Genomic DNA, 21,912 nt, shown 5'->3' on the forward strand with positions numbered 1-21,912 from the left:
TCCTATATCTGTCCACTGAAAAATCCTAGAAATAATGAGTGACAACAATCAATAAATGTTAAGCACTTCTAGTACCACATTGTGGACTCATTGTAGAAAGGCTCCCTTTGATCTGTCAATCTGGAGCAGAAATCAGATAAAATAAGCCTGGAACATTTGTCATGCCACAGAGCAGGAAGCTATCCAGAGACCTCTGGGGTCATGCCAAATGGTCTCATGAACAAACTTAAATAGGTTCCCTCCCATAGGCTAAAGCTGGGATACTTTAGGCATCAATAAGAATAAATCAATAGAGTTCACAGCAATACTAAAAACTTTTTTAAAAGTCCTCATTGGTCACATATAGAGGAATTTATTATTTTGAAAAATGGTAAATATGATAAAAAAATCAAACATTTCAACTTGCCTTTTCTGGACAAACTGTATCTCAGAATAAATAAATACCTAATGTGAAGAAGAATATTTCTCTCTGTAGAAGTATTCTCACAAGTAAATGAAGAAGCGATGATAGCATGAGAATATCACTATTTTAAGACCCTTAATAAAATATCTAGGTAGTTGTCATCAATGGTCACTAATACCCCAAAAGACAGAACTTGACAATGTGTGCCTCTTGATGGAATTAATGCCACCACCTATGAAACTCATACCAATTCAAGATACCACCAGATCATACCTCTAGATTCAATTCCAGCTTACAGAAATCAGGAAATAAAGGTGGAGAGATGAACATGTTACATGACACCACAGGGATTTAATTAGCTTATACAGTGTGTGGAAACTTCTATAGGACAAAGGAGTCAGTTTATTGAATAAATTCCATGGATGGATAGGAGGGAGGGGGAGAGAGAAAGGGAATAAGAGAGGAAGAGAGGGAGGAAGGGAAGAAGTAAAAGGAAGAGGAGAATTTATAGATTAAAAAAATTTAAGAGACATATTAACCAATTATATTATTTTAAAAGTCCTTAGAGATACACCAAAACATATATGGATGAAATGATGTGACGTCTGGGAGGAGAGAAAGTAGATAGGGGTAGGGATGAGACAAAATTGGTCATGAGTTAAAACTGTTAAAGATAGGTGGTGGGAATATGGGATTTTTAAAAAAATACTTTTCTATTTTTGTATATGTTTAAACTTGTCCAAAAAAAAAAGATACTGGCTACTAGTCTAAGATATTTGCACATTGAATTGTAAGGTATATGAAAATGATGAAGACTAATGATTGGATTACAGGATTACATACAAAAATCAAAGAATTATTCCAAACCATGCTATAAACTAAACTGCTGTGTTCTTATGTACTGGTACTCATCCTTCAAGAAAAATTGACTTTTGAACGCAGAGAGGAAAATCTAATTAATAAAGCATGGAATTTTCACTTTTTTCCTTAAGTAATCCAAATACACTCTCAAATGCCTCTTACAGTAACATTAATGATTGTATTAATTCTTCTTTTAAGCTATACAAACACTTTGATTACCTCTAGAGGAAAGAGGTAAAGAGAAATGGCTTCTGCTTAAACACACACACAAACAGAAAGCAGAATTCGGAAGTAACTAACACTCAAAGTGATGCTTAGATGACAGAGTTCATAATATTAATTCCATTATTATTTTCTCAAAAAGGAATCAATGTGAGGCAAAACATGATACCCTTGTTGAAATCTGCATCACCTACCTACCTTATTATCAAGTTTTCTTGCTTCCATTTCAAACAAGACAACTCTGTTATCCTTTATTTCTTCAGCTGAAATCTATGAGTAGACAAGGTAAGTGAAAGAACATGTTTTGGGGATTTTGATATACTCAGGAAGTACTGAATTATTCTGTTATCTAATGGTATATAAAGTCTATACTAATATGTGAATTCTAAAAGGTTTAATAACAAAATGGTACCATTAAGAAAGATTTATTTCTTTTATGCATGTGAAATAAATATTTTCCCAAAATATGCCTAGTCTGCATTATGCAACTTCCTTTTTAATGCTGTTGCCCAAACTGGATCTTCCCTCTTCCAGTGAAAAATCAAAGCCCTGGAAGATTGCACAACACTAGTGAGAGCTCTCCAAACATTGAGAAGCATGAGTAAATCACACACTATAAATTCAAATATCGGATCAATATTTTCATCCAAGGTAACTGAAAGACTTATTCTACTAAAAATAAATTCCAGGCTATCATGACCCCAAAAGCAATAAAGCTAACTACTGATAATGATCTCTGTCCCACACACAGAAGTCAACACCCTCAAAAGACTGAACATTCTTATGCCTCAGGAATCTAAACCAGGGCAAAACAGCTGCTCAGAGAAATGTGTTTGATAATTGTAATAATCTTCAGACATGGTTTTCTCAGAGAGCCAGCCTTCTCAGGCAGAGCTAAAGTAAAACAACTATCTCTTCAGGCAGTGATTACCTGGACACAAACTCTAGAAGATAAAATATGTAAAAGCATGGCATTATGTAATTTGAAATCTGAAACAAGATAATGCATATATTCATTTGCCCAGGTCCAGTAATCAGCAATGGAAAATTTGGACAGCAAAGTGCAAGCACAAAAGAAACATGGTTAAGAGTTAAGAGGTTCAATGGCCATGTCATAATACGAGATCATTCTGGAATCAAAACCATTACGGAAAGTCTCTGCCATGTTTGCTTTGTTGAGAGCCAAATTGATCCATTCAGATTATTAAGTAATTTGCTTCCCACTTGGGAATTTACGCTTCCATCGGGAAGAGGCAAGCATTACCAAGATGTGCCTGACTCTATAGGCAGCTTAAAAAACTTAAAGAAGGGATTCCCACACTGCATTTTTCTTTCTTTTTGGCACAACACAGTTTCCAGTTGTGATCACGTTAAGGCAAGGCAACATTCGGGATCAAATGATAAAGCATGGCTGTGGAATATTTGTCTAATATACACAGTTTTAGCACGTCCTATTATGCTAAATCTTCGGAGGAAAAAAGACAAATATCTTATCGTTACCGTAATGCTTCCTTTCCCTGCAGGTCTGCCATTTTTAAGCACCAGTGGTCGAGTTAGTTTCTTACTGGAAACAATCTGTTAAAATTGGAAAGTGATAGAAAGAGCTATTTCACTTCAACATGTGAATGTTTAGACTGAAATGGTTTCAAAAAGGGTTGAGTATAAAGTTCACTTAAAGTCATTAGAAATGGAAACATTAAGTCCATTCCTTAAAGACTTAGAGATTATAAAACACATCTACACCCACTGCAAAAGATTTCCAAGGAGCCAATCCGGTTAGATAAAATCTCCCCACCCACTAGTTTCTTTATCAACTACTTCAAAGTTAAATCCTTCCTTGTAATGAAAAAAGAGGGCCAGATTCTCATCATATACAAATCACTGAGTTGAAATGAAACCCCTGTAGGTAAAAGGTGGGTCTTAGAATACTCAATAAATGGGATTCAATTTTTCAGCTGAAACATAACTTCAGTATATAATCTCTACAAGATATCATTTTGATTAAAATAATATAGTAGACCTAGGTACTCTCAAATAGATCCATTTCTCAAATTTATTATAATTTTAGATACACTGTGATTTTTTCCCAAACAATCAATACTTCTTTAATTTTCTCTTTGATACTATTTATCAAAGTTTGAGAAAATTGATCAGCTCCATGTTGTCCTTGAGACATAGGAAATAACATGATCTCCAAAAAATTCAACACTAAAAAATAAACTCATAAAAGACAAATCTTAGAAATAGATGTCACCCACTGAAAAAAAATGACTCCTCCCTCCTGAAGCCTTCCCTATTCTATCATAAATGGTCATGATCTCTCCTTACAAGTCAAACTGAGCTAGAAGCACAATGGTGAGCCCACAGACACACCCCTGCTCTGACACAGCCTGTAATATCCTAAAAAGACAGACAATTAAGCAACTACAATAAAATATGGTCAGTGTTAAGGTAGAAGCGGTAGAGAGGACCAAGCGAGCACATGGAGGTGATCCAAACTACTCTAGGGCGTCAGAGAAGGCTTGCTAGGGGGAGTAAGGTCCATACCTAAGGTTAGAGGAGGAGCAAGCCAGGTAAAGGGATGGTGCTGGGGCCGGGATGGGGGGTGGGGGGGGAGGTAGGGAGGGTGGGCTCAAGGGGCACCAGTCATGCTAGTTAGAACATCGGAGAAGCTGCTGTTACTTTGACAGCATTTATGACTTAAACAAAAGAACAATACTGTACTGAAATCTGCAAACAGCAGACAAGCAGTTAGAGCAATGGTATTATTTATTGAAATGTTGAATGAAACACCCATACACACATGGTCCCTACCCTCATGAAAAATAAGATAAATTCTATAATGTTCAAGCAAAACATACTAATATATGAACTCAGTCTTTAAAGTAATTACAGCGTTTTTCAACTTTAGCAATTAAACTAATGAGCACTTATCAGAAACACCCAATTCTTTGGTTCAAATTTAGACAAAACATTTATACTATATATACTCACTTGTCCAAGGGTACATTCACATTCTCCTAGGAAGTCATCATCACTCAGCTCGATAGTTTTGTTGTCAATGTCATAAATCCCAAATTTCAATTTCTGAACCACTTCAAAGTAGTAATCAATAATAAATGTCTTGGAAAATTTGGGATTCAAGCAATTCTTAATCCTTTCTGTGCGGTCAACCTATATTCACTCCCCCAAAATAAAAAAGTTTCTTCAGATCAAAAGTGCATGTGTTTAATACCTTTACATACTACATGTAACTAAATACAGGCATGGTAGCTAAAGGAAGTGTTTATATGTGTATGAAAAATTACACAATCAAGGACAAACTTGCCCAAAAAACTGCAATAACAGATGAGATGGTTTTATTATTTTTAACATTTTTAATAAACTCTTCATATTATCAAAAGAGCAATACAGATTGCTTTTCACCTACAAGTATTTAACATTACCTCATACCACTGTTGACCACTCGTATTCAAAAATAACACACACAAAGGGTCTGACTTTGACCCTACATCTTTATCCAAAAGATTGTCACAGGAAATATTCAGTTCCACCTTTGTGACACACTGGGCAGCCATCTCTTGAGCTGTAAGAAAAACAAAGAAATAAGAAAGCTGGTGAAATGGTGCCTTTAAGAAGCACATGCATTCCTCGGGAATTCCCTGGCAGTCCAGTGGTTAGGACTCGACACTTTCACTGCCAGGGCCTGGGTTCGGTCCCTGGTCAGGGAACTAAGATCCTGCAAGCTGCGCGGCATGGCCAAAAAAAAAAAAAAGAGGCACATGCATTCCTAATGAAGTATCTGAATTCTTAAGACAAATTGTCAGAATAGGATAACAGAGTGAACTTGCTAGAATAAGACTTTGTTATATGTGCTTCCAGGCAATTCAGATGTCTTATTAGTCCATGCCAGTGTTATTGTTTCAGTCAGATTCTCTTGCTGGGATAAAACTCATTTACTGTGTGACAATAAAATGAAGCTTTGAAGATGGCAAAAAAGACATATTAATCTTTTCATCACTACAAATTTTACCATTCAGAAAAAGTCCAAGTATAATCTTGATCCTTCTTTTAAACATAGCCTTCTGCTACAAAACAAAACAGATTAAACCTCAACCTTAATTTTATCTTTGTTTATCTGACAAGATACTGAGTAAGATATTTGCCATTTTCAAGGAAATTTTGGCTAAGACCCAAGCCTGGGGAATAAAAGACCCCAAACACCCCTCCTCTCCTCATCCCATCCCCGCACATTTTACAGCAGTGGTTCTCAAGCTTTGCTGTTTTTGGAATCACCTGGGGAGCTTTCAAAGCCACGGATGCTGGTGTCCCACACAAAGAGATGTAATCTAATTGGTTTAGGGTGCAACCTGGGCATCGGCTCCTTGGATGATTTCCATGTGCAGACAAGGTTGACAAACCCACCATTCTACAGAGAGCATCCAGCAAATAGGCATGGCTCATCTTTCGTCAAGACTTGCTAAGAAAGACCAGAGTTAGCCTAACTTTCACCCAGCCCTCCTTGCCCCAACCTCCAATCATTATATGAAGAAGACTGGGGAGACGGAGGATTAGCTGGGGGCTGGCCCTGAGAGATGATGCAGTGTTGAGGGTGAGCTACTTTCCTTCCTGAACCCAGGGAAAGAAAGGGCCTGCAGGTGTCACCAAGAAGAGGAAGCAGACATTACATGCCCCAGCTGGAAGTCCACTTAGCCACCTGTCTAAAGCAAAGTGGAGGTTGCAGGTTCTGGAGGCAGAAAGGTACCTCCTCCCCTAGAGCTGCTGACAACATCCTTAGAATGTGGAGTAAGTAGTTAGTGCCCTTGTCTTCCACTCTGAGATTTAGCTTACATTCTGGGACTACAGGAACAAATCTACTCATCATCTTGTTAGATTCAAACAGGATTTCTGTGCTGTACAAAATGTGTGATCAGTTCTGAAATAATAAGGATCACTATTAGAAGAGCTCTTTGGCAGTGTCAAAAAACAACTCATATCTTATAGAAACTAAATACTCTGTTAGACTCTAAAAACAGCAGCAATCCTCAATGTGTGTCAAAAAATGCAATACTAGCATTTAAGATTCCTAAATTAAACAGAATAATAAGGTAGGTTTTGTAGTCTTAGTAGCTAAAAATTCCTTTTAAAAGCCATGATATATGTATGTCCCTTCACCTGAGAAGAGAATTATTCCCTAATAAGCAACAAACTTCACAAATTCCCAATTTGCTTCCTAAATTCCCTACATAGGGATGTTGTAGTAAGACTAAAACTACTATGGCCTTTTACTATGAAGTCAGATTTTTTTTTTTTTGGCCACTTTACATGCATCAAAATTATTAAGTGGTAAAATACACAGTACTGACAACCTGTACGAAAGATACTAAGGTCAAGGAGAAATCAATAAAGCAGACAGAGGAGAATTAACAGTACTAAGAGTGCAGGTGAGACTGACACTGCCGAGGCTTTGAAATCTCATTTAAACAGATGAAGAGGGAAACAGCACAGGGACAGGAAAGAACAAGACAAGAGAAGCGAGCATCTGTGTCAGGGAAAGCCAAGCAAGACAGAAAGCGGGGCAAGTTGAGAGTGTCCTGAGAGCCAGGTTGAAGGACTCAGTAGGTGCGTAATAAGGCACTACTGCAAGTTCTCAAACTGGGGATAACAGGATGAAATGGTTTATTTTAAAATAAAATAAATAAAATAAAAGTAAATAAAATAAATTCAACAGACAAATGGATAAAGTAGATGTGGTACATATATACAATGGAATATTACTCAGCCATAAAAAGGAACAAAATTGGGTCATTTATAGAGACGTGGATGAATCTAGAGACTGTCACACAGAGTGAAGTCAGAAAGAGAAAAACAAATATCGTATACTAACGCATATACATGGAACCTAGAAAAATGGTACAGATGAACCGGTTTGCAGAGCAGAAATTGAGACACAGATGTAGAGAACAAACATATGGACACCAAGTGGGGAAAGCGGCAGGTGGTGGTGCTGGTGGTGGTGGTGGGATGAATTGGGAGACTGGGATTGACATGTATACACTGATATGGATAAAATGGATAACTAATAAGAACCTGCTGTATAAAAAAATAAATAAAATTCAAAATAAAATGTCACTTGTGTCAAACCTCCTCTAATTTTATCTTGGAATTTAGAACACTCCAACATATAAAGAAAGTCTCTTCATCCAGTAATACGCAAAATACAGAATTTACCAAAATTAGCATGTCTTCACACCAATTTAATTCAGAAGATTAGTTATTTATTTTCTGAAATATATACAATACTAGAGGTATTTGCAATAATAGTGTGAATACAATCACCATTCTTTCTCACTTTGATTTATGAAAAAAGAAAAAGTGCTAAAAACATAATAAGAGGCAAGAAGAAACTAGTAGGAAAGGGCAGATACCTCAAAACTCAAAAGCACAGAGACAATGGTCCAGGGACTTTGAAGCTATGCACATCCATGAAGTCTCTGGCATATTGACACTGGGGCCTCATCCTCAATCTCTTCTTCCTTTAGATTGTGCATGCCTAATTCTCCTCTTCTGTGCCTTTGACTAGTACCTCTTCCCCTCCCATCCAAGAAACTGTGAGCATCCCTTTAGGCTCTGTCACCTCCTGACCTTTGGCTACCTTTACTTCTTTGACCTGACCCCTCTCAAGGCTTCAGCCATCCACTTGGCATAAGGTACTCCCAAACCTATATCTTTCACCCCTGTCCCTATGCACAATTACTTTTACCCTATTTTACATCTACTGTTTTCAGCCCTGAAGCATCCTCCCTTGATTGGCCCCTTCCTCTTCATTGCCTCATTTCATAGGCTCTGGAATCAGACTGCTGAGTTCTCATTTGGATCCCACCACTGGCTTAACGTGTGACCTTAGGCAAGAGCTTAACCTCTCCGTTTCCTCATCTACAAAATGAAAATAATAACTGTTCATAGGGTTATTGTAAGGACTAAATGAATTAATATATTTAAACAGTGACTAGAACATGGTAAAAGTTGTTTTATCATTATTATTTTTTTTTTTTTTTATTTTAAGACTACCTGCCTCCAGGGTCTGATCCTCTCCTATCTATCCCATGTTTCATATTTTTTATTATTCCATTCCATGTTTCCCAATTATTCCAACCCGCACCAAGTCCCTTGTTTGAGTTACTGCTGCATTAATAGTAACAGATTACTACAGTACAGCACAATATCAAATTTGGAGCAATACACACCTGGGTCGAATCCTGCATCTGGCGCTAGCTGTGTGACCTCGTATAGGTTACTTTCAGAACCTAGATTTCCTCATCAGTAAAAATAAAGACACTGCAAGTGAATTCGCGAATCTGACATGTGCCAGGCATCTTGCTTTTCATATTTAACACAGAATCTATGGAATAAATGTTAATTGTGTAATTTTTTTTCTTTTGCATAAGGTAGTTTAGAGTCTCATAAGCTGCATGGATAATGCAGTATCTTGCGGAGGGACTTAGAATGAGCAAGGACCTCTAAGGCTCCCACAAAACAACTTGTAAAGAATTCTCTACTAGCAGCCAGAAAGCCCTCAAATTTCCAAGGATGGGGAACAGAGAATGAAGATAATACCTATGTGTAATGTCAGTCTCATAGCAAAGAGACACAACACATCAGAAGAGCATTATTTTTTTTCCTTAAACATGCTCATACAAGAGCTACAAAAATAACGTGCCAGGCACACCTGATTATTTAGTAAATTGCTGACAGTTACATTACTGCATTGTAGCTGGGACACAAATTTCCTCTATTAGCAGCAATCCCCCCCTGAAAATGACTCTTAGGGCAGCATCGTTTTTATCTAGAAACCCATTATGGCTGAATGGCAAATGGAAGAAATTACATAAACACTTGGGTCTGAAATGTTCTTAATAGCCACATTTATGAAGATTTTCTTTTCATTTCCTTTCTAAGTAATTACCCAGCACAGGATAATTTTTATTATATTAAAATATCCAGTTTTTAAAAGAGCAATAGGTATTCTTTTATGATGGAAGAAAACAAAACAAATGTTTTATACCCTTTAGTATGGAAAAGAGGAGATTTGGCTGGGATGAGTGGCCAGGCAGAGGAATGCATGTGCAGCTAAAGAGCAATTCTATGTATTTCACTCCTCAAAGAGCAGGATGCTGGAGAGAAAAGACAGAAATAGCCTCTAGGATTAGACAACAGCTTCTCTACTGTATAGATTACTTACTGGAGAATTGTTCGGTTTCTAAATGCAATTAACCCTTAGAAAGCGTATGAACCATTCTCCCAGTCACCCTAACTTTCCTGAATCAACATAACACAGATAATTCAAAGGAATTAAAAATTAAGACCTAATATCTGAAGTAGGACCTCATGCGTGAAATTTAAGGCATATGGTTATTCCCATGCCCTAGCTGAAAATCCTCAAGTCCTGTCTGCCTTCTCTTTTCCCATCTCCCCTTAGACTCACTCCTTAGATCTCTTCAGTAAAGGAGATTCTGCCTACTATAACCCCAAATCTCTCCAATGTGGAGGTGCAGAAACTTCCCTATACCCACAGTCACAACTATGTCATGTCTTCTGTAGCTCTCACCTGCCTACTATAATAGTCTCCCAACTGGTATTCCCACTGCCATTTTCTTTCAATTCACATTATGATTTTATCACTTTTGATTAAAAAAAAAAAATCAGGGCTTCCCTGGTGGCGCAGTGGTTGAGAGTCCGCCTGCCGATGCAGGGGACATGGGTTCGTGCCCCGGTCTGGGAAGATCCCACATGCCGCGGAGCGGCCGGGCCCGTGAGCCATGGCCGCTGAGCCTGCATGTCCGGAGCCTGTGCTCCGCAACGGGAGAGGCCACAACAGTGAGAAGCCCACGTACCGCAAAAACAAAACAAAACAAAACAAAACAAAAAACAAAAAAAATCATTACTGGCTGCCCAGGGTGTACCCTAGTCCAATCAGCTACACCTAGAATTTATGGCTCTGTCTACATCTGCCCCAGCCTACCCAAGCAGCTACCTCTGATAATGACAAGTTTGTAGCATGCTCAGCATATATGACACACTACGAATTGTAGCAATTATTATTTTATTGTAGTCAAATATTTTAATTGACTGTCTCAGCATTGATGGCCTATTATTAAATAGTAAGACTCAAAGCACTTTTTTCATCCTTGTTCATAAAAATCTTCTTGAAATAATAATAAAAGAACCTCTGGGATTTACACAAAATGAATTTGCCAAAGTAGTCAGCCTTGACTATACATAAGTGTAATTGTCCTAAATTCTCTCAGTAGAGTTTATTTATCTGAGCTACTTCATAGTTGCTGCATGGGGACCAGTGACCAGTGACAATGACTCATTATTTGCCCTAAAACAATTGGGAGGGAAAAGTCGGTGCCCATCCACCAATGCCTTTAGTAAACATCAGTCTTTAGCTACAAAATGAGAAGTTTGGCAATATTAAAATGTGCTCAAAGGTTTCTTCTGGTTCTAATACCATGACTCACTAATTGCTATCCATAGTGTGTCCTGCATGACCTCCACTGAAAGCGAGCTGGGGTCCCCCTGGGGCAGCTGGAATGCGGCCCAGCAACATCAGCAGTACATGCCTACAGTGTTTCTCAAATTGTGTGGCTCACAACAGTAATAGGTATCCCCCTCCTAAAAAAAGTGGGAAAAGGGTAATATGTCAGTAAATCCAAGAGCTGCTACACTACTTGTAAGTCCCAAGTCAAACCAACAGGTGTATGTATTAAGAGGTTACTGTATACCCATTACTATGCTAAGGATGGGGGTGAGGGGCATGATACAACAATAGAAGACCTTAGTGCTCATTATAAGTGTACCAGGTGATCCAATCACTCAACACTGAATATCTTCTATGCGTTGTAAATACAGAGGGTGGAGGGATGCAAAAAAAAAAAAAAAGGCGAAATAAATACCTAGCTATCTCTGTATACATAGAAGTATAAAACTGTATGGGGCAGACAGAGAGCAACAAAAGGCCTCAGAGGTTTTGTTTTGTTTTGTTTTTGCGGTACGCGGGCCTCTCACTGTTGTGGCCTCTCCCGTTGTGGAGCACAGGCTCCAGACGCGCAGGCTCAGTGGCCATGGCTCACGGGCCCAGCCGCTCCGCGGCATGTGGGATCCTCCCGGACTGGGGCACGAACCCGTGTCCCGAACCCGTGTCCCCTGCATTGGCAGGTGAACTCTCAACCACTGCGCCACCGGGGAAGCCCATATCACTATCTTTCTTAAACAAATGTCACCAGAATAAGAGCTGAATGGTTTATATTTACATCACAGCAGTTCCTCTTCAAGAGAGCCCATTAGATTGTAAATTACTTAAGGCTAAGAAAGTATTTGCTCTGTGCTAGACAGTCTCCACACACACAGATCTACATGGGGGTCACTGGATCTCAGTGTTCTCTGAGCACACTGCTGGACCATCTTAAGGGAGCAAAACTAATTCTCAGGAATACACCACACTTAATATCCAAGACTCTGGTATCGAAAAACTTACAATAAAGAAAATTACACTACGTTTGACCAGTATTCAGAAGACAGTGATGCCCACATTGTTACTTAATCCCAACCATGGGATACTAGAGATGGGCATAGGGAATTAGGTCAAATACAGAAGCACAAAAAACAGAGAAAGGGGCATGCTTTCTTTTCAATGTGCAAAAGGGACCACAAGAGGTCACTGGCTCAGGAGTCAGAAAAACTGGACTACAGTTCTGTGTCAGTCACACCATAGGTGGGTAAATGCTGCAGCTTCTCTAGGCCTCAGGGTTTTTCAATCGTTAAATCTAAGAGTGAGTCAATCACTTTAACCTGTAAGGCTGCTTCCAGTTAGTGTTCTATGACCTTAATTTAATTACAGTGAACATGACACTTGTTTAGGAACTGGTAGTTAAGGAGTAGGAAAAAAAACTTTTTAAAAGGGGAGAAGAGAAAGTTTATAATAACCAAGGAGAGAAATAAAAGGAAAAGGATAAAGTTTTCCAAACTCAGCCTCTATCTCCCACTATTGAAAAAGTTGTATCTGAAAAAAATATTTATTCAGTTACTCTCGCACTGAAGGAGGTACCTTTGCTTGAAATTGTTATTCAATCCCCCAACCCAAGATGACTGGAAAAAATAATGCATATCAACAAACAAAACAGAGGGCCCAGTCTATTAGGTACATGCAGCATAGTAAGGAAGTAAATTTTACTACCATCCATGGAATTTCACATTATTAAACTCTCAGTTCATATCATGGCAGCAAAGGGAATCAGCTTTTGGCCACCGTGTGTTTTTTTAATGAATTTCCAGATTCTTCAGTTATATTGAACAAAATCTAAATAGATCTATTGCTGACACCTGAACATGCAGAATTGGAGACAGCAGGAGTTAATATGAAAGTGTTGACGCTTGATCACTCTTTTCTTTCCTTGAACACAAGGAGCAAGTGCAGTTCTACCCTGTCCTCATTGCTACAAAGTAAGCAATCAACTAAGGCCCCTTCCTTGATTTCTCTATGAAATCTCACCTGTTCTATGATTCATAACAGGCTACAGAATTTACTTAACATGTGTTTCAGGTTATACTGCTTTACTAATCCCTTGGCTGCTGTGTATACATTTTAGAAATTAACTGATTATATTTTCAAGCGTATCAAATGAACAGTTCATCATAGGTGCACTGAGTGATGTGTTAATAAAAGTTAGAAGCAGTGGGCTTCCCTGCTGGCGCAGTGGTTGAGAGTCCGCCTGCCGGGGACATGGGTTCATGCCCCGGTCCGGGGGGATCCCACATGCCGCGGAGCGGCTGGGCCCGTGGGCCGTGGCCGCTGAGCCTGCGCATCCGGAGCCTGTGCAAAAAAAGTGACAACATCTCAGTATTGCCTCACCTTACGAAACATGCATCTTGGCAAAGTTAGCTACACAGTACATACCTCACCTACTTAAGTGAATCATCTTTTACCAAAAACTGCCTTGATAAAAATCAGAGCTGCATCCCCTAGGAGAAAATTCCAGGATGCTCAATTGAAAATTTTGTTAAGTTACAATAAAGACTCAGTAAATCTGCTGGCCAGCTGTGCAGCAGGCAGTTAGACATTATATTAAGGCACAGCAACCTGCTCAGATTGAATTCCCTTGGGGTTCTCATTCCCCTCAGGGCATTTTAAGAACTTCCCACCTTCTGCAATCTGCCAGATGTTGGACCAGAAATCAGAATGTCTCACCTACCCTTATTATCCAACTATGCCCAACTCTGAAAGAATGCTTTCTAAAACTTGGCTCCCTCCTCTTCTCAGCTGGGCACATGTACTATCTAATTGGGCAAGACAGGCATTTCACATTTTAATACTACATGCTCCTCTCTAGTTCATGGTGAACAATGACATGAAAATTCTTTCCACTTAAAACTGCAACAATTACAGAGTTTAAAAGCTTGGTTTGTCCTCAGGGTTTAAAAGTTTGTATGTTGAGAAAGAACTGTTGAGATGTTTATACACTTCCTGATTTCAAGAATATTCATTTTATGTTTGCTTAGTATACACATTCCAGCTGTTTTTAACTTTCTGGCAAATCGCTTTATATTTCCCAATCATGAACAGTTTAATAGTACTATTCATTCACTCAACACTCATTCAATAAATACTTACAGAATGCCTGTGTGTCAGACACTGTTCTAAGGGATTAGGAGTCAACAATGAACAAAACAGACAAATATCCCTGCCCTCATGTGGTTACACTGTAGGGAGATATATAGTATGATAGGTGATGGTAAGGGCTAAAGAGAAAAACAAAGCACAGAAGGGAAGCAAGAAGTATTGAAGGTGGAGTGTCATTTTAGTATTTTATCGACTTATTTTGACAATACCATTGAAAAATACTTTTTAAAATTTTCCCTTCTTTTTAAAAAATTCTGACCCCTAAGCAGATTGTACATTGGTTTTTCCACTAAGTGTTTCTAGAGAAGACAAAAGCTTAAACTTGGGGTGTGGATAAGTTAGATTGTGTCTACCAAGCAGTGCATTATGAAGCCATGCAATAAAGGCCCTGATGGTGAAATGACCTGTTGGAAAGTTGGAGGTTTGGGTGAGCTCCTGCATGGATCGCTCAAGGGGTGTTCTTCCTGTGGACCAGGAACACAGAATCTCTAAAGAAACCCTTTGCTCTTAAGATGTAATTTACATATTTGCTTTCAGTTGAAATAACTGAAAATATTAAATCTAACAGTTGTTTGTCTAATATAGAGAGTGTCATATATATTTAAGTCGTGTATTTTTATAAAGTAAGCCAAATACCAAGAAAGGGGGGAGAGGGAGCAGATAAATTTCTCCTTACAGTTAGTTGCAGATATCTATTTTAACATCTACTATCACCTTAGGGTCTAGAGGCATGGTAAACTAAATGCTCAGAGTATTCAAGTAGCCTGATGACAATGCATATTGCAACCACACTGCTGCTTTGGTAATTTTCACAGGAACCAGACATAATACATCCACTTGGTAAGAGGATATTTCAAAATTATTTGCCAAGATTAATAGGCAGTATGTCACATTTTTCATGGAGAAACAGCGTTAGTATGCTATCCATCTAATTTATATTGGTAAATTTGACTATTACATTGACTATTTTAATGTCTTTTTAAAAATTATGATTGCATACTCATAAGATGTTATAGATTAAAAGAATAAACAGTCTCTCCAAAAGAATCCCAATACCCTGCCCCCACAGCTTCCTCAACTATATTTAAACCAGCATAACTGGCTTAAATGTAGTTATCATAATCTTATCAAAAAGTAGAGTGGTGATCATTCTGTAAAGTATAAAAATATCAAATCACTGTTGCACCTAGAACTAACATAGTATTGTAGTACTTCAATTTAGTAGCACTTCATCATATTGTAATACTTCAATTGAATAAATAAATAAATAAATAAAACATATACATAATGTCTGCCTTCGATCATCATATTAGAAACTTAAATAATGTAGTCAAATAAAATCTATGATACTTTACTTTTAGGTACTAATTTAAACCTCCTTCTAGCCAGTCTTTTAACAAATCTTCTACCAAGTATTCTACCTAATTGTTTGGACTTTAACCCGATTAGCAATCCTTATAAGGTAAGTAAGAACATAAAGGGAAAATATTGGTGGGAAGGAAGCCGGCCTGTAGGTAATAATGGGTACATTAAAGGAATGGCCAAGTTTGGACTCTTCAAACTTGTTGAGTGCCACCAATGAAAGTAGTATTTATCCTTGCTAAAAGATCCACCTAAAAGATCATGCTTTTGATGAGCAGTGGTGGCTAGTCACAAATCCTTGAAGGTCAAATGTTATTTAATCATATTTCACATCCTACACTAACTCTCTTGGTTTTGCTGACAGGCATACTTTCTAGCATAATACATCACTGGCTAAAGAAAGTTTTGAAAAAGAAAGAGAAAAGAAAACTCTAATAGTAAGAAAAAAGCACAGCAATCACCAAGAAAGAAAGAGGGCAAGGAACACTATGTCTAAAGCTATACCAAAAACTGACAGGAGTTAGGGTACAGTATGAATTGGGTATCTGAACCCAGGCTACGAAGGAAATATTCAGGGCAAGAGTGATACCACTGTAAAGAGTATATAAAAATACGTAATACTTAGGTTGCCTTAAATTTATGTGGAAATGAAGACCATTGTCTATAAAGTGTTCACAGCTATAGGTAAAATTAGGAGAGGCGTTCAGTCATTAAGCAACCCTTAAAAGGCAAAAAACCATTTTGTTTCCCCCTTCCTGAAATCTCCTGTCCTTCTCCTTTCTTAGGCGCTCAGTCTGAGAGAAGAAATCCTGAAAGAGAACTGCACACTTGACTGTGGGGTTATGCCAGGCACTGTGCTGAATGCTGTGCAGTGCTGAAATGCGGCTCCCCCTCAGAGGCAGAGAGCCTCAGCATGGTCCAGTCCCAGACACCTACCTCTCAGAATGTTTTCAGCCCAGAGTGGGATGCATTTCTCCAATTCATCAGCTAAAAGGGACTGCCTTTTTAAAAATTCTCACAAAGGCAAAAGAGTGGCCCTGGGTACCATAGATTAATCTATTGATGTGCCTATAATTGCCATCATACATGTCATCTGTTCTCAGTTCTCCATTCTTTTCTTATCCTTTTCTGCCTCCCTCTACCTATGCTCTAGGCCCACACAAATTGTGTTTGGCTCTAGCTGGCAGCACTCAGAGCTGGAGTTTGCTGTCCTCAATTAATGACAACAGCAGGATATATGTAGCTATATATAGCTTATCACTATGTGCCTGACACTTTGCTAAGTGTAGTCCAAAAATGATCTTATTTAATCCTTATAACAACCCTATGACATAGGAGGTATTTTATCTCCATTTTACAAATGCAGAAACAGGCCGTAAAAGATTAAGTAACCTGCCCAAGGTCATACAGCTAACAAATCTCAACGTATAGATCTCATACCTAGGTATCCATCTTATCCCAAAGAGTAATAATGTTCTTTACATTAAGCCATAAAGCCTGTGCTCAGAAATCATACAGATGTGAATTTCAACTCTAATGCTACCACTTACCATTTGTGCAGTTTGGTAAATTATTCAATCTGAGTTTCCTCGAGTATGAAATGGAATAGCAATACCACTTAAGTTGGCGGCTGTGAGCACTAAATGAGCTAACATATATAAAAGTTGTCGGGCAGTGCTTGTGGGATACTGTAATCAATACTCACTGCGTTCAATCCCACCCTTCCTTCTATTTGATTATCAGTTATAGAGGCAGCCACGAAAAGATAACACCAAGGATAAGCAAAAATTGTGGATCATCATCAAGCACAACGTCAGTGGTAGGCTTGCTCGGTCTCCCAGAGGTTCTGGCACTGCAAAACTAATGTAACCGCACTTCCTCCACGCCCCTGGTTGCGGTGAGCCCCAAACAGAAGAAATTCGTAGCTGGAGCCTGAACTGGAGCCGCTAGGATACGCCATCTTGCAACCTCCTGCTTTACACCAAAATTAAGAATCACCTTTGCCCACCCCACCTACCTAGCAGCTTCCCCTGGAACCATCGCCTACTCTGAGGCCCACCCCATTCCTCTGGGTATTCGCTAAGGCAGAGCGGGACGCGTGACCCAGTACCTCTCCCGGCTAGGAGCTGCGGCAATTTCTGGGCGTGTCCCCCTTCCCTGGGCCGCAGGCCTGACTCCCCGCCTGGAGGATCCCGGGCACCGCCCGCCCAGGTGCACTAGCACCAGGTCCAAGAGGCGCCTCGCGGCCCGGAGCTGAGCCCGGAACTCTGGCTACACCGGGAGGCGCGGGGCAACCCTGGGTCTCGGCAGGCCGCCGACCTCGAGTCCAGCGGATCCAGAGGCCCCGCGCGCCCCGGCCTATCCCTGGCCGCGCGTAGCCCAGGATGCACTTACAGCGCGAGGTCAGGGCGGGCCGAGTCGCGCGGAGCCTGCGGGCCCAATTCTCCCGACCCGGACTCTTCTCCTGCCCCAGTGGATCGGTGGGTTGCGGGTGGCCCGCCACTCCGGGCCCGAAACAGAAAGAAGTCCGCACTCACTTCTCCGTCTAAGGTGTAGAAGTCGCTCCAAGGTAGAGACCAGGCAGGTACACACCGCGGAACCTCCCGGTCGCCTGGGATTCACGGAAACCTGGGGCGGATCCGGCTGAGGGGAGGGGCGGGGCAGGGCTGAGGCCGGCTCCGCCCATCCCGGCCACTGCCTGCCCACAGCTCGTAGACACTGATCTGTTCCTGTAGGTTGATGCTTCAGGGGTAGTAGATCGCTTGCTTACCGAAAACTCCAAGTTGACTTAAGGCGTTTAAGTAAGTTATTTGGTGCACCAAAATAAGTTCCTGAAAATAAAAGAAGTTATATTTGAGAAAATTTATACCACAAGCTGAACCAGGAAAGAACCAGCTTCAGCATGAAAGTAGTGAAATGCTAACTACTAACCATTCTTATTTAGAGCGCTTTCAATGTGCAACTATCAGAGTCATTTGATATTCTTAATTTCATTTAATCCTCACAAGTTTGTAACGGATTAGTGCCATTATCCCCATTTCGCAAGTGAGAAAAATATGACTAACTGGAGATTTGATAGCTAAGTAATTGGCCAATTTGCCCAAAGTCACAGATTCAGAGTAACCTCTAAGCGCCGCACTTGACTGCGACTTGATGCTGCTTGAGATTAAACTACTACGGAAAATATTGCTCCATCTGACTGCTTGAAGTTTGAATTTCTGTCCAAAAAAACAGGGACAAAATCAATAGGCAAACACATGGGAAAAAATATTTGCCACAAACCTGACATTCAAAAACAAGGGTTAGTATCTTAAGTATAATTGCCTTTAAAAATTGAAAAATGGGCAAAAGATAACTTTTTTAATTACAGAAGAAATGGAAAAATGAACCAAAGAAGAAATATAGACTTTTCTAAGCCAAACTTTTCTTTTAATCCAAAAAATGCGAAGTAAACACTTTTAAGTAATCGTATCAGTGCAAGTGAAGATTCATTCCTTTATTCAACACCTCCTGGGTGCCTGTTATGTGCCAAACATTGTTCTATAAATATTGTTCTATAGAGACTTGTGATAAAACAGTGACAGACAAAAGCTTCTACCCTAGAGGGAGAACAAATAATAAGTTATTAAAAAGAAGCAAAATGATTTCAGATAGCCATAAGTACTGTGAAAGGAAAATCAAAATGGAGTCAGTATTGCTAAAAGAGCTTTCTAAAATGGAGCCAGGAGTCCACTGAGGGAGTGTGACTTATGCATATCTCAGCTCAGGTGGAATCTTAATAGGCACATCCAGAACATCTGCCCAATGTTCATGAAAATCAAGATACTTATTAGACCCTTGTGATAGCCTATCCATTAAGAACAAGTATCTTCTTTTCTGCATCAGAATCAACCATAATTCTTGCCAGACAACTTAAACCACCTCGTAGTTTCTGCCTTTATAAGCCCCTGTCTCTTTCTCTTTCCAGAAACACTCTTCCGGTTTTACTCAAGTCTGTATCTCCCAAATTGCAATTACTAAGACCCCCAAATAAAGCTCTTTGTTCATTGCAACCTTGATATTGATTATTGTTCACAGTACCATGAGGAAAGTAATACAGGGTAATGTGATAGAAAGGGACTTGGGGATAATAAGAAACTTTTCAGACAGGGAAGGTCTCTCAAAGGTGGTGATATTTTAGGCTTCCCTAGTGGCGCAGTGGTTGAGAGTTCGCCTGCCGATGCAGGGGACACAGGTTCGTGCCCCGGTCCGGGAAGATCCCACATGCCACGGAACGGCTGGGCCCGTGAGCCATGGCCACTGAGCCTGCGCGTCCGGAGTCTGTGCTACGCAACGGGAGAGGCCCGCGTACCGCAAAAAAAAAAAAAAAAAAAAAAAAAAAAAGGTGGTGATATTTTATGTGAGAACTGAAAAATAAGAAAGACCCAGTCCTGCAAAGATCTGAAGGCAGAGGAATGATAGCAGGGACAAAGGCAGGAATAGACTTAGCAAACTGCAGGAACAGAAACAAGGCCTTTGTGGTTGGAACATAGTAGGGAGGAAAGAGAAGTGTTTTATTTTGTTTTTACTAAAGGTTGGTAAAAATAACCTTTTTGTTTTATTTTTGATTCTGTTTTTACATTAAAGCGAAGGTCCTCAGGTACCACTAATTTAGTTACAAGTTTCAAAATTTCCAGAATACATAGTATCAATACCCAATTTTCATCACCTTTGTCTCCACTAAAATAGGGAGTAGAGACAATGAAATGGTTTTGTACTTTTAGTACCCAATAAGCAATCTCTCAATTAAATAGACAGTGCCATAGCTATTCAATGTACTTATTCATTTTCCTCAAACTATAGTCTAAATTCCATTCTACTTTTTTACTTATTCATTCGCCCATTTAGTCAACACATACTGAATGCATACTATGTATCAGGTATAACAAGGTTCTAGAAACAAAGAACAAATAGGCATGGGACTTAACACCTGGTGGAGATTTAAAGGGATGCTAAACTGAATGAGATATTCACAAAATAGTCTCTTGGCGTTCTTCTACCTCACTGGTTGTTCCTTTTTATCTCCTGTGCTTTTCGATCCTCATATTCCCAGTTCTTACACTGGAGTACCCCAGGGCTTAGTTCTTGACTTTTCTTTTTTCTGTCTTCATCCACACCTTTAGTTACCTCATCTAGCCTTACAGCTTTGAAATCCATCTATATTCTAAAGGCTCCGAAATTTCCAAATCCTGAGACTCTAGATTCCAATTCCCTACTTGTGAGTTGTATTAGTTATCTACTGTTCCATAACAGATTATACCAAACTTAGGGACTTACAACTAAGTAGCCATTTATTATATATAGCCTCTTTGTTTCAGGAATTTCAGAGAGGCTTAGCTGGGTTCTGGCTTATCATCTCTCATAAGAGTTGTAATCAGGTATTATGCAGAGTTGCAGTCATCTTATGGGGCTGGAGGATCTACTTCCAAGGTGGCTTACTCGCACGTTAACAGTAGTGCTCTTTGTTGGTGGGAGACCTCGGTTCCCTCTCCAACGTGTACCTCTTACTAGAGCTGCTTGAGTACCCTAATGGCATGGCCTCTGGCTTCCCCCAAGGCAAACAATCTGAGAGATCAAGGGAGAAGCTTCGTGAGTTTTATGATTTAGCCTCAGAAGTCATATACCATCACATTTGCAGTATTCTATTGGTCAAATAGACAAGCCTATATCTAACGTCAGAGGGAATCCCACAAAGGAGTAAATCCAGGAGGTAAGAACCACTGGGGGCCATCTTGAAGGCTGGCTACCACAGATGCCTAATAATCATTTCAAATTTCAATGTACAAGTAAACCCTCCTGATCTTCCTTCCCAAATCCGTATCTCCCACAGTCCTCTTTATCTCAAGTAATGGCAAAGCTTCTTCCAGTTGTTTGGGCCAAAACACTTGGAGACATCTTTGCCTCTCTCATACCCCACCCTAACTGGCCCACTGTGTTGGCTAATCCTGTCAACTCTACCTTCAAAATACACCTGGATTCTGACTACTCCTATTTTCCAGCCTAGCCTGAGTCACCTCTATTTCTTTCTACATTTCTGTAATACCCAGTAACTGCTTCCCTTCCTGCTCCCCTTCAGTCTATTTTCAAAACAGTCATAAGGATCTAATTAAAATGTAAATTAGACTGTGTCCCACATGATCATACAAAGAACGAAAGCCAAAGTCCTTACAATTGCCTACAAGGTCCTACATTACTTGGTCCCCATCTCCTCTCTGACCTTGTCTCTTAAGGTCATTCAAGACCTTAAGAGTCTCCTTCTTGCTCACTCAATCTAGAGTGGATTTATGTTCAGAGAAAATGCCACTTGCCTTCCCAATTTATGCCTTTGCACTTTCATTTCACT

At 39.7% G+C, this 21,912-nt stretch overlaps 1 protein-coding gene across 4 annotated transcripts in view; it reads right to left on the bottom strand.

The window, feature by feature from the left end:
• CPNE3 (copine 3) overlaps positions 1 to 21,912 on the bottom strand; it is a 50,950-nt gene that overhangs the window by 26,776 nt on the left and 2,262 nt on the right. For 2 of the 4 annotated variants that reach the window (XM_067711938.1, XM_067711939.1), the window contains exons 2-6: positions 18,068 to 18,361; positions 4,933 to 5,072; positions 4,481 to 4,660; positions 2,987 to 3,061; positions 1,685 to 1,756 (exon numbers count right to left, since the gene is read on the bottom strand). In XM_067711938.1, the coding sequence (XP_067568039.1) occupies positions 1,685 to 1,756; positions 2,987 to 3,061; positions 4,481 to 4,660; positions 4,933 to 5,064 (459 nt within the window). In that variant the 5' untranslated portion in view covers positions 5,065 to 5,072; positions 18,068 to 18,361. The other 2 variants (XM_067711942.1, XM_067711941.1) reach the window with 2 other exon arrangements.

Source organism: Pseudorca crassidens, chromosome 17, assembly GCF_039906515.1.
Source record: "Pseudorca crassidens isolate mPseCra1 chromosome 17, mPseCra1.hap1, whole genome shotgun sequence".
NCBI classification, from domain to species: domain Eukaryota; kingdom Metazoa; phylum Chordata; class Mammalia; order Artiodactyla; family Delphinidae; genus Pseudorca; species Pseudorca crassidens.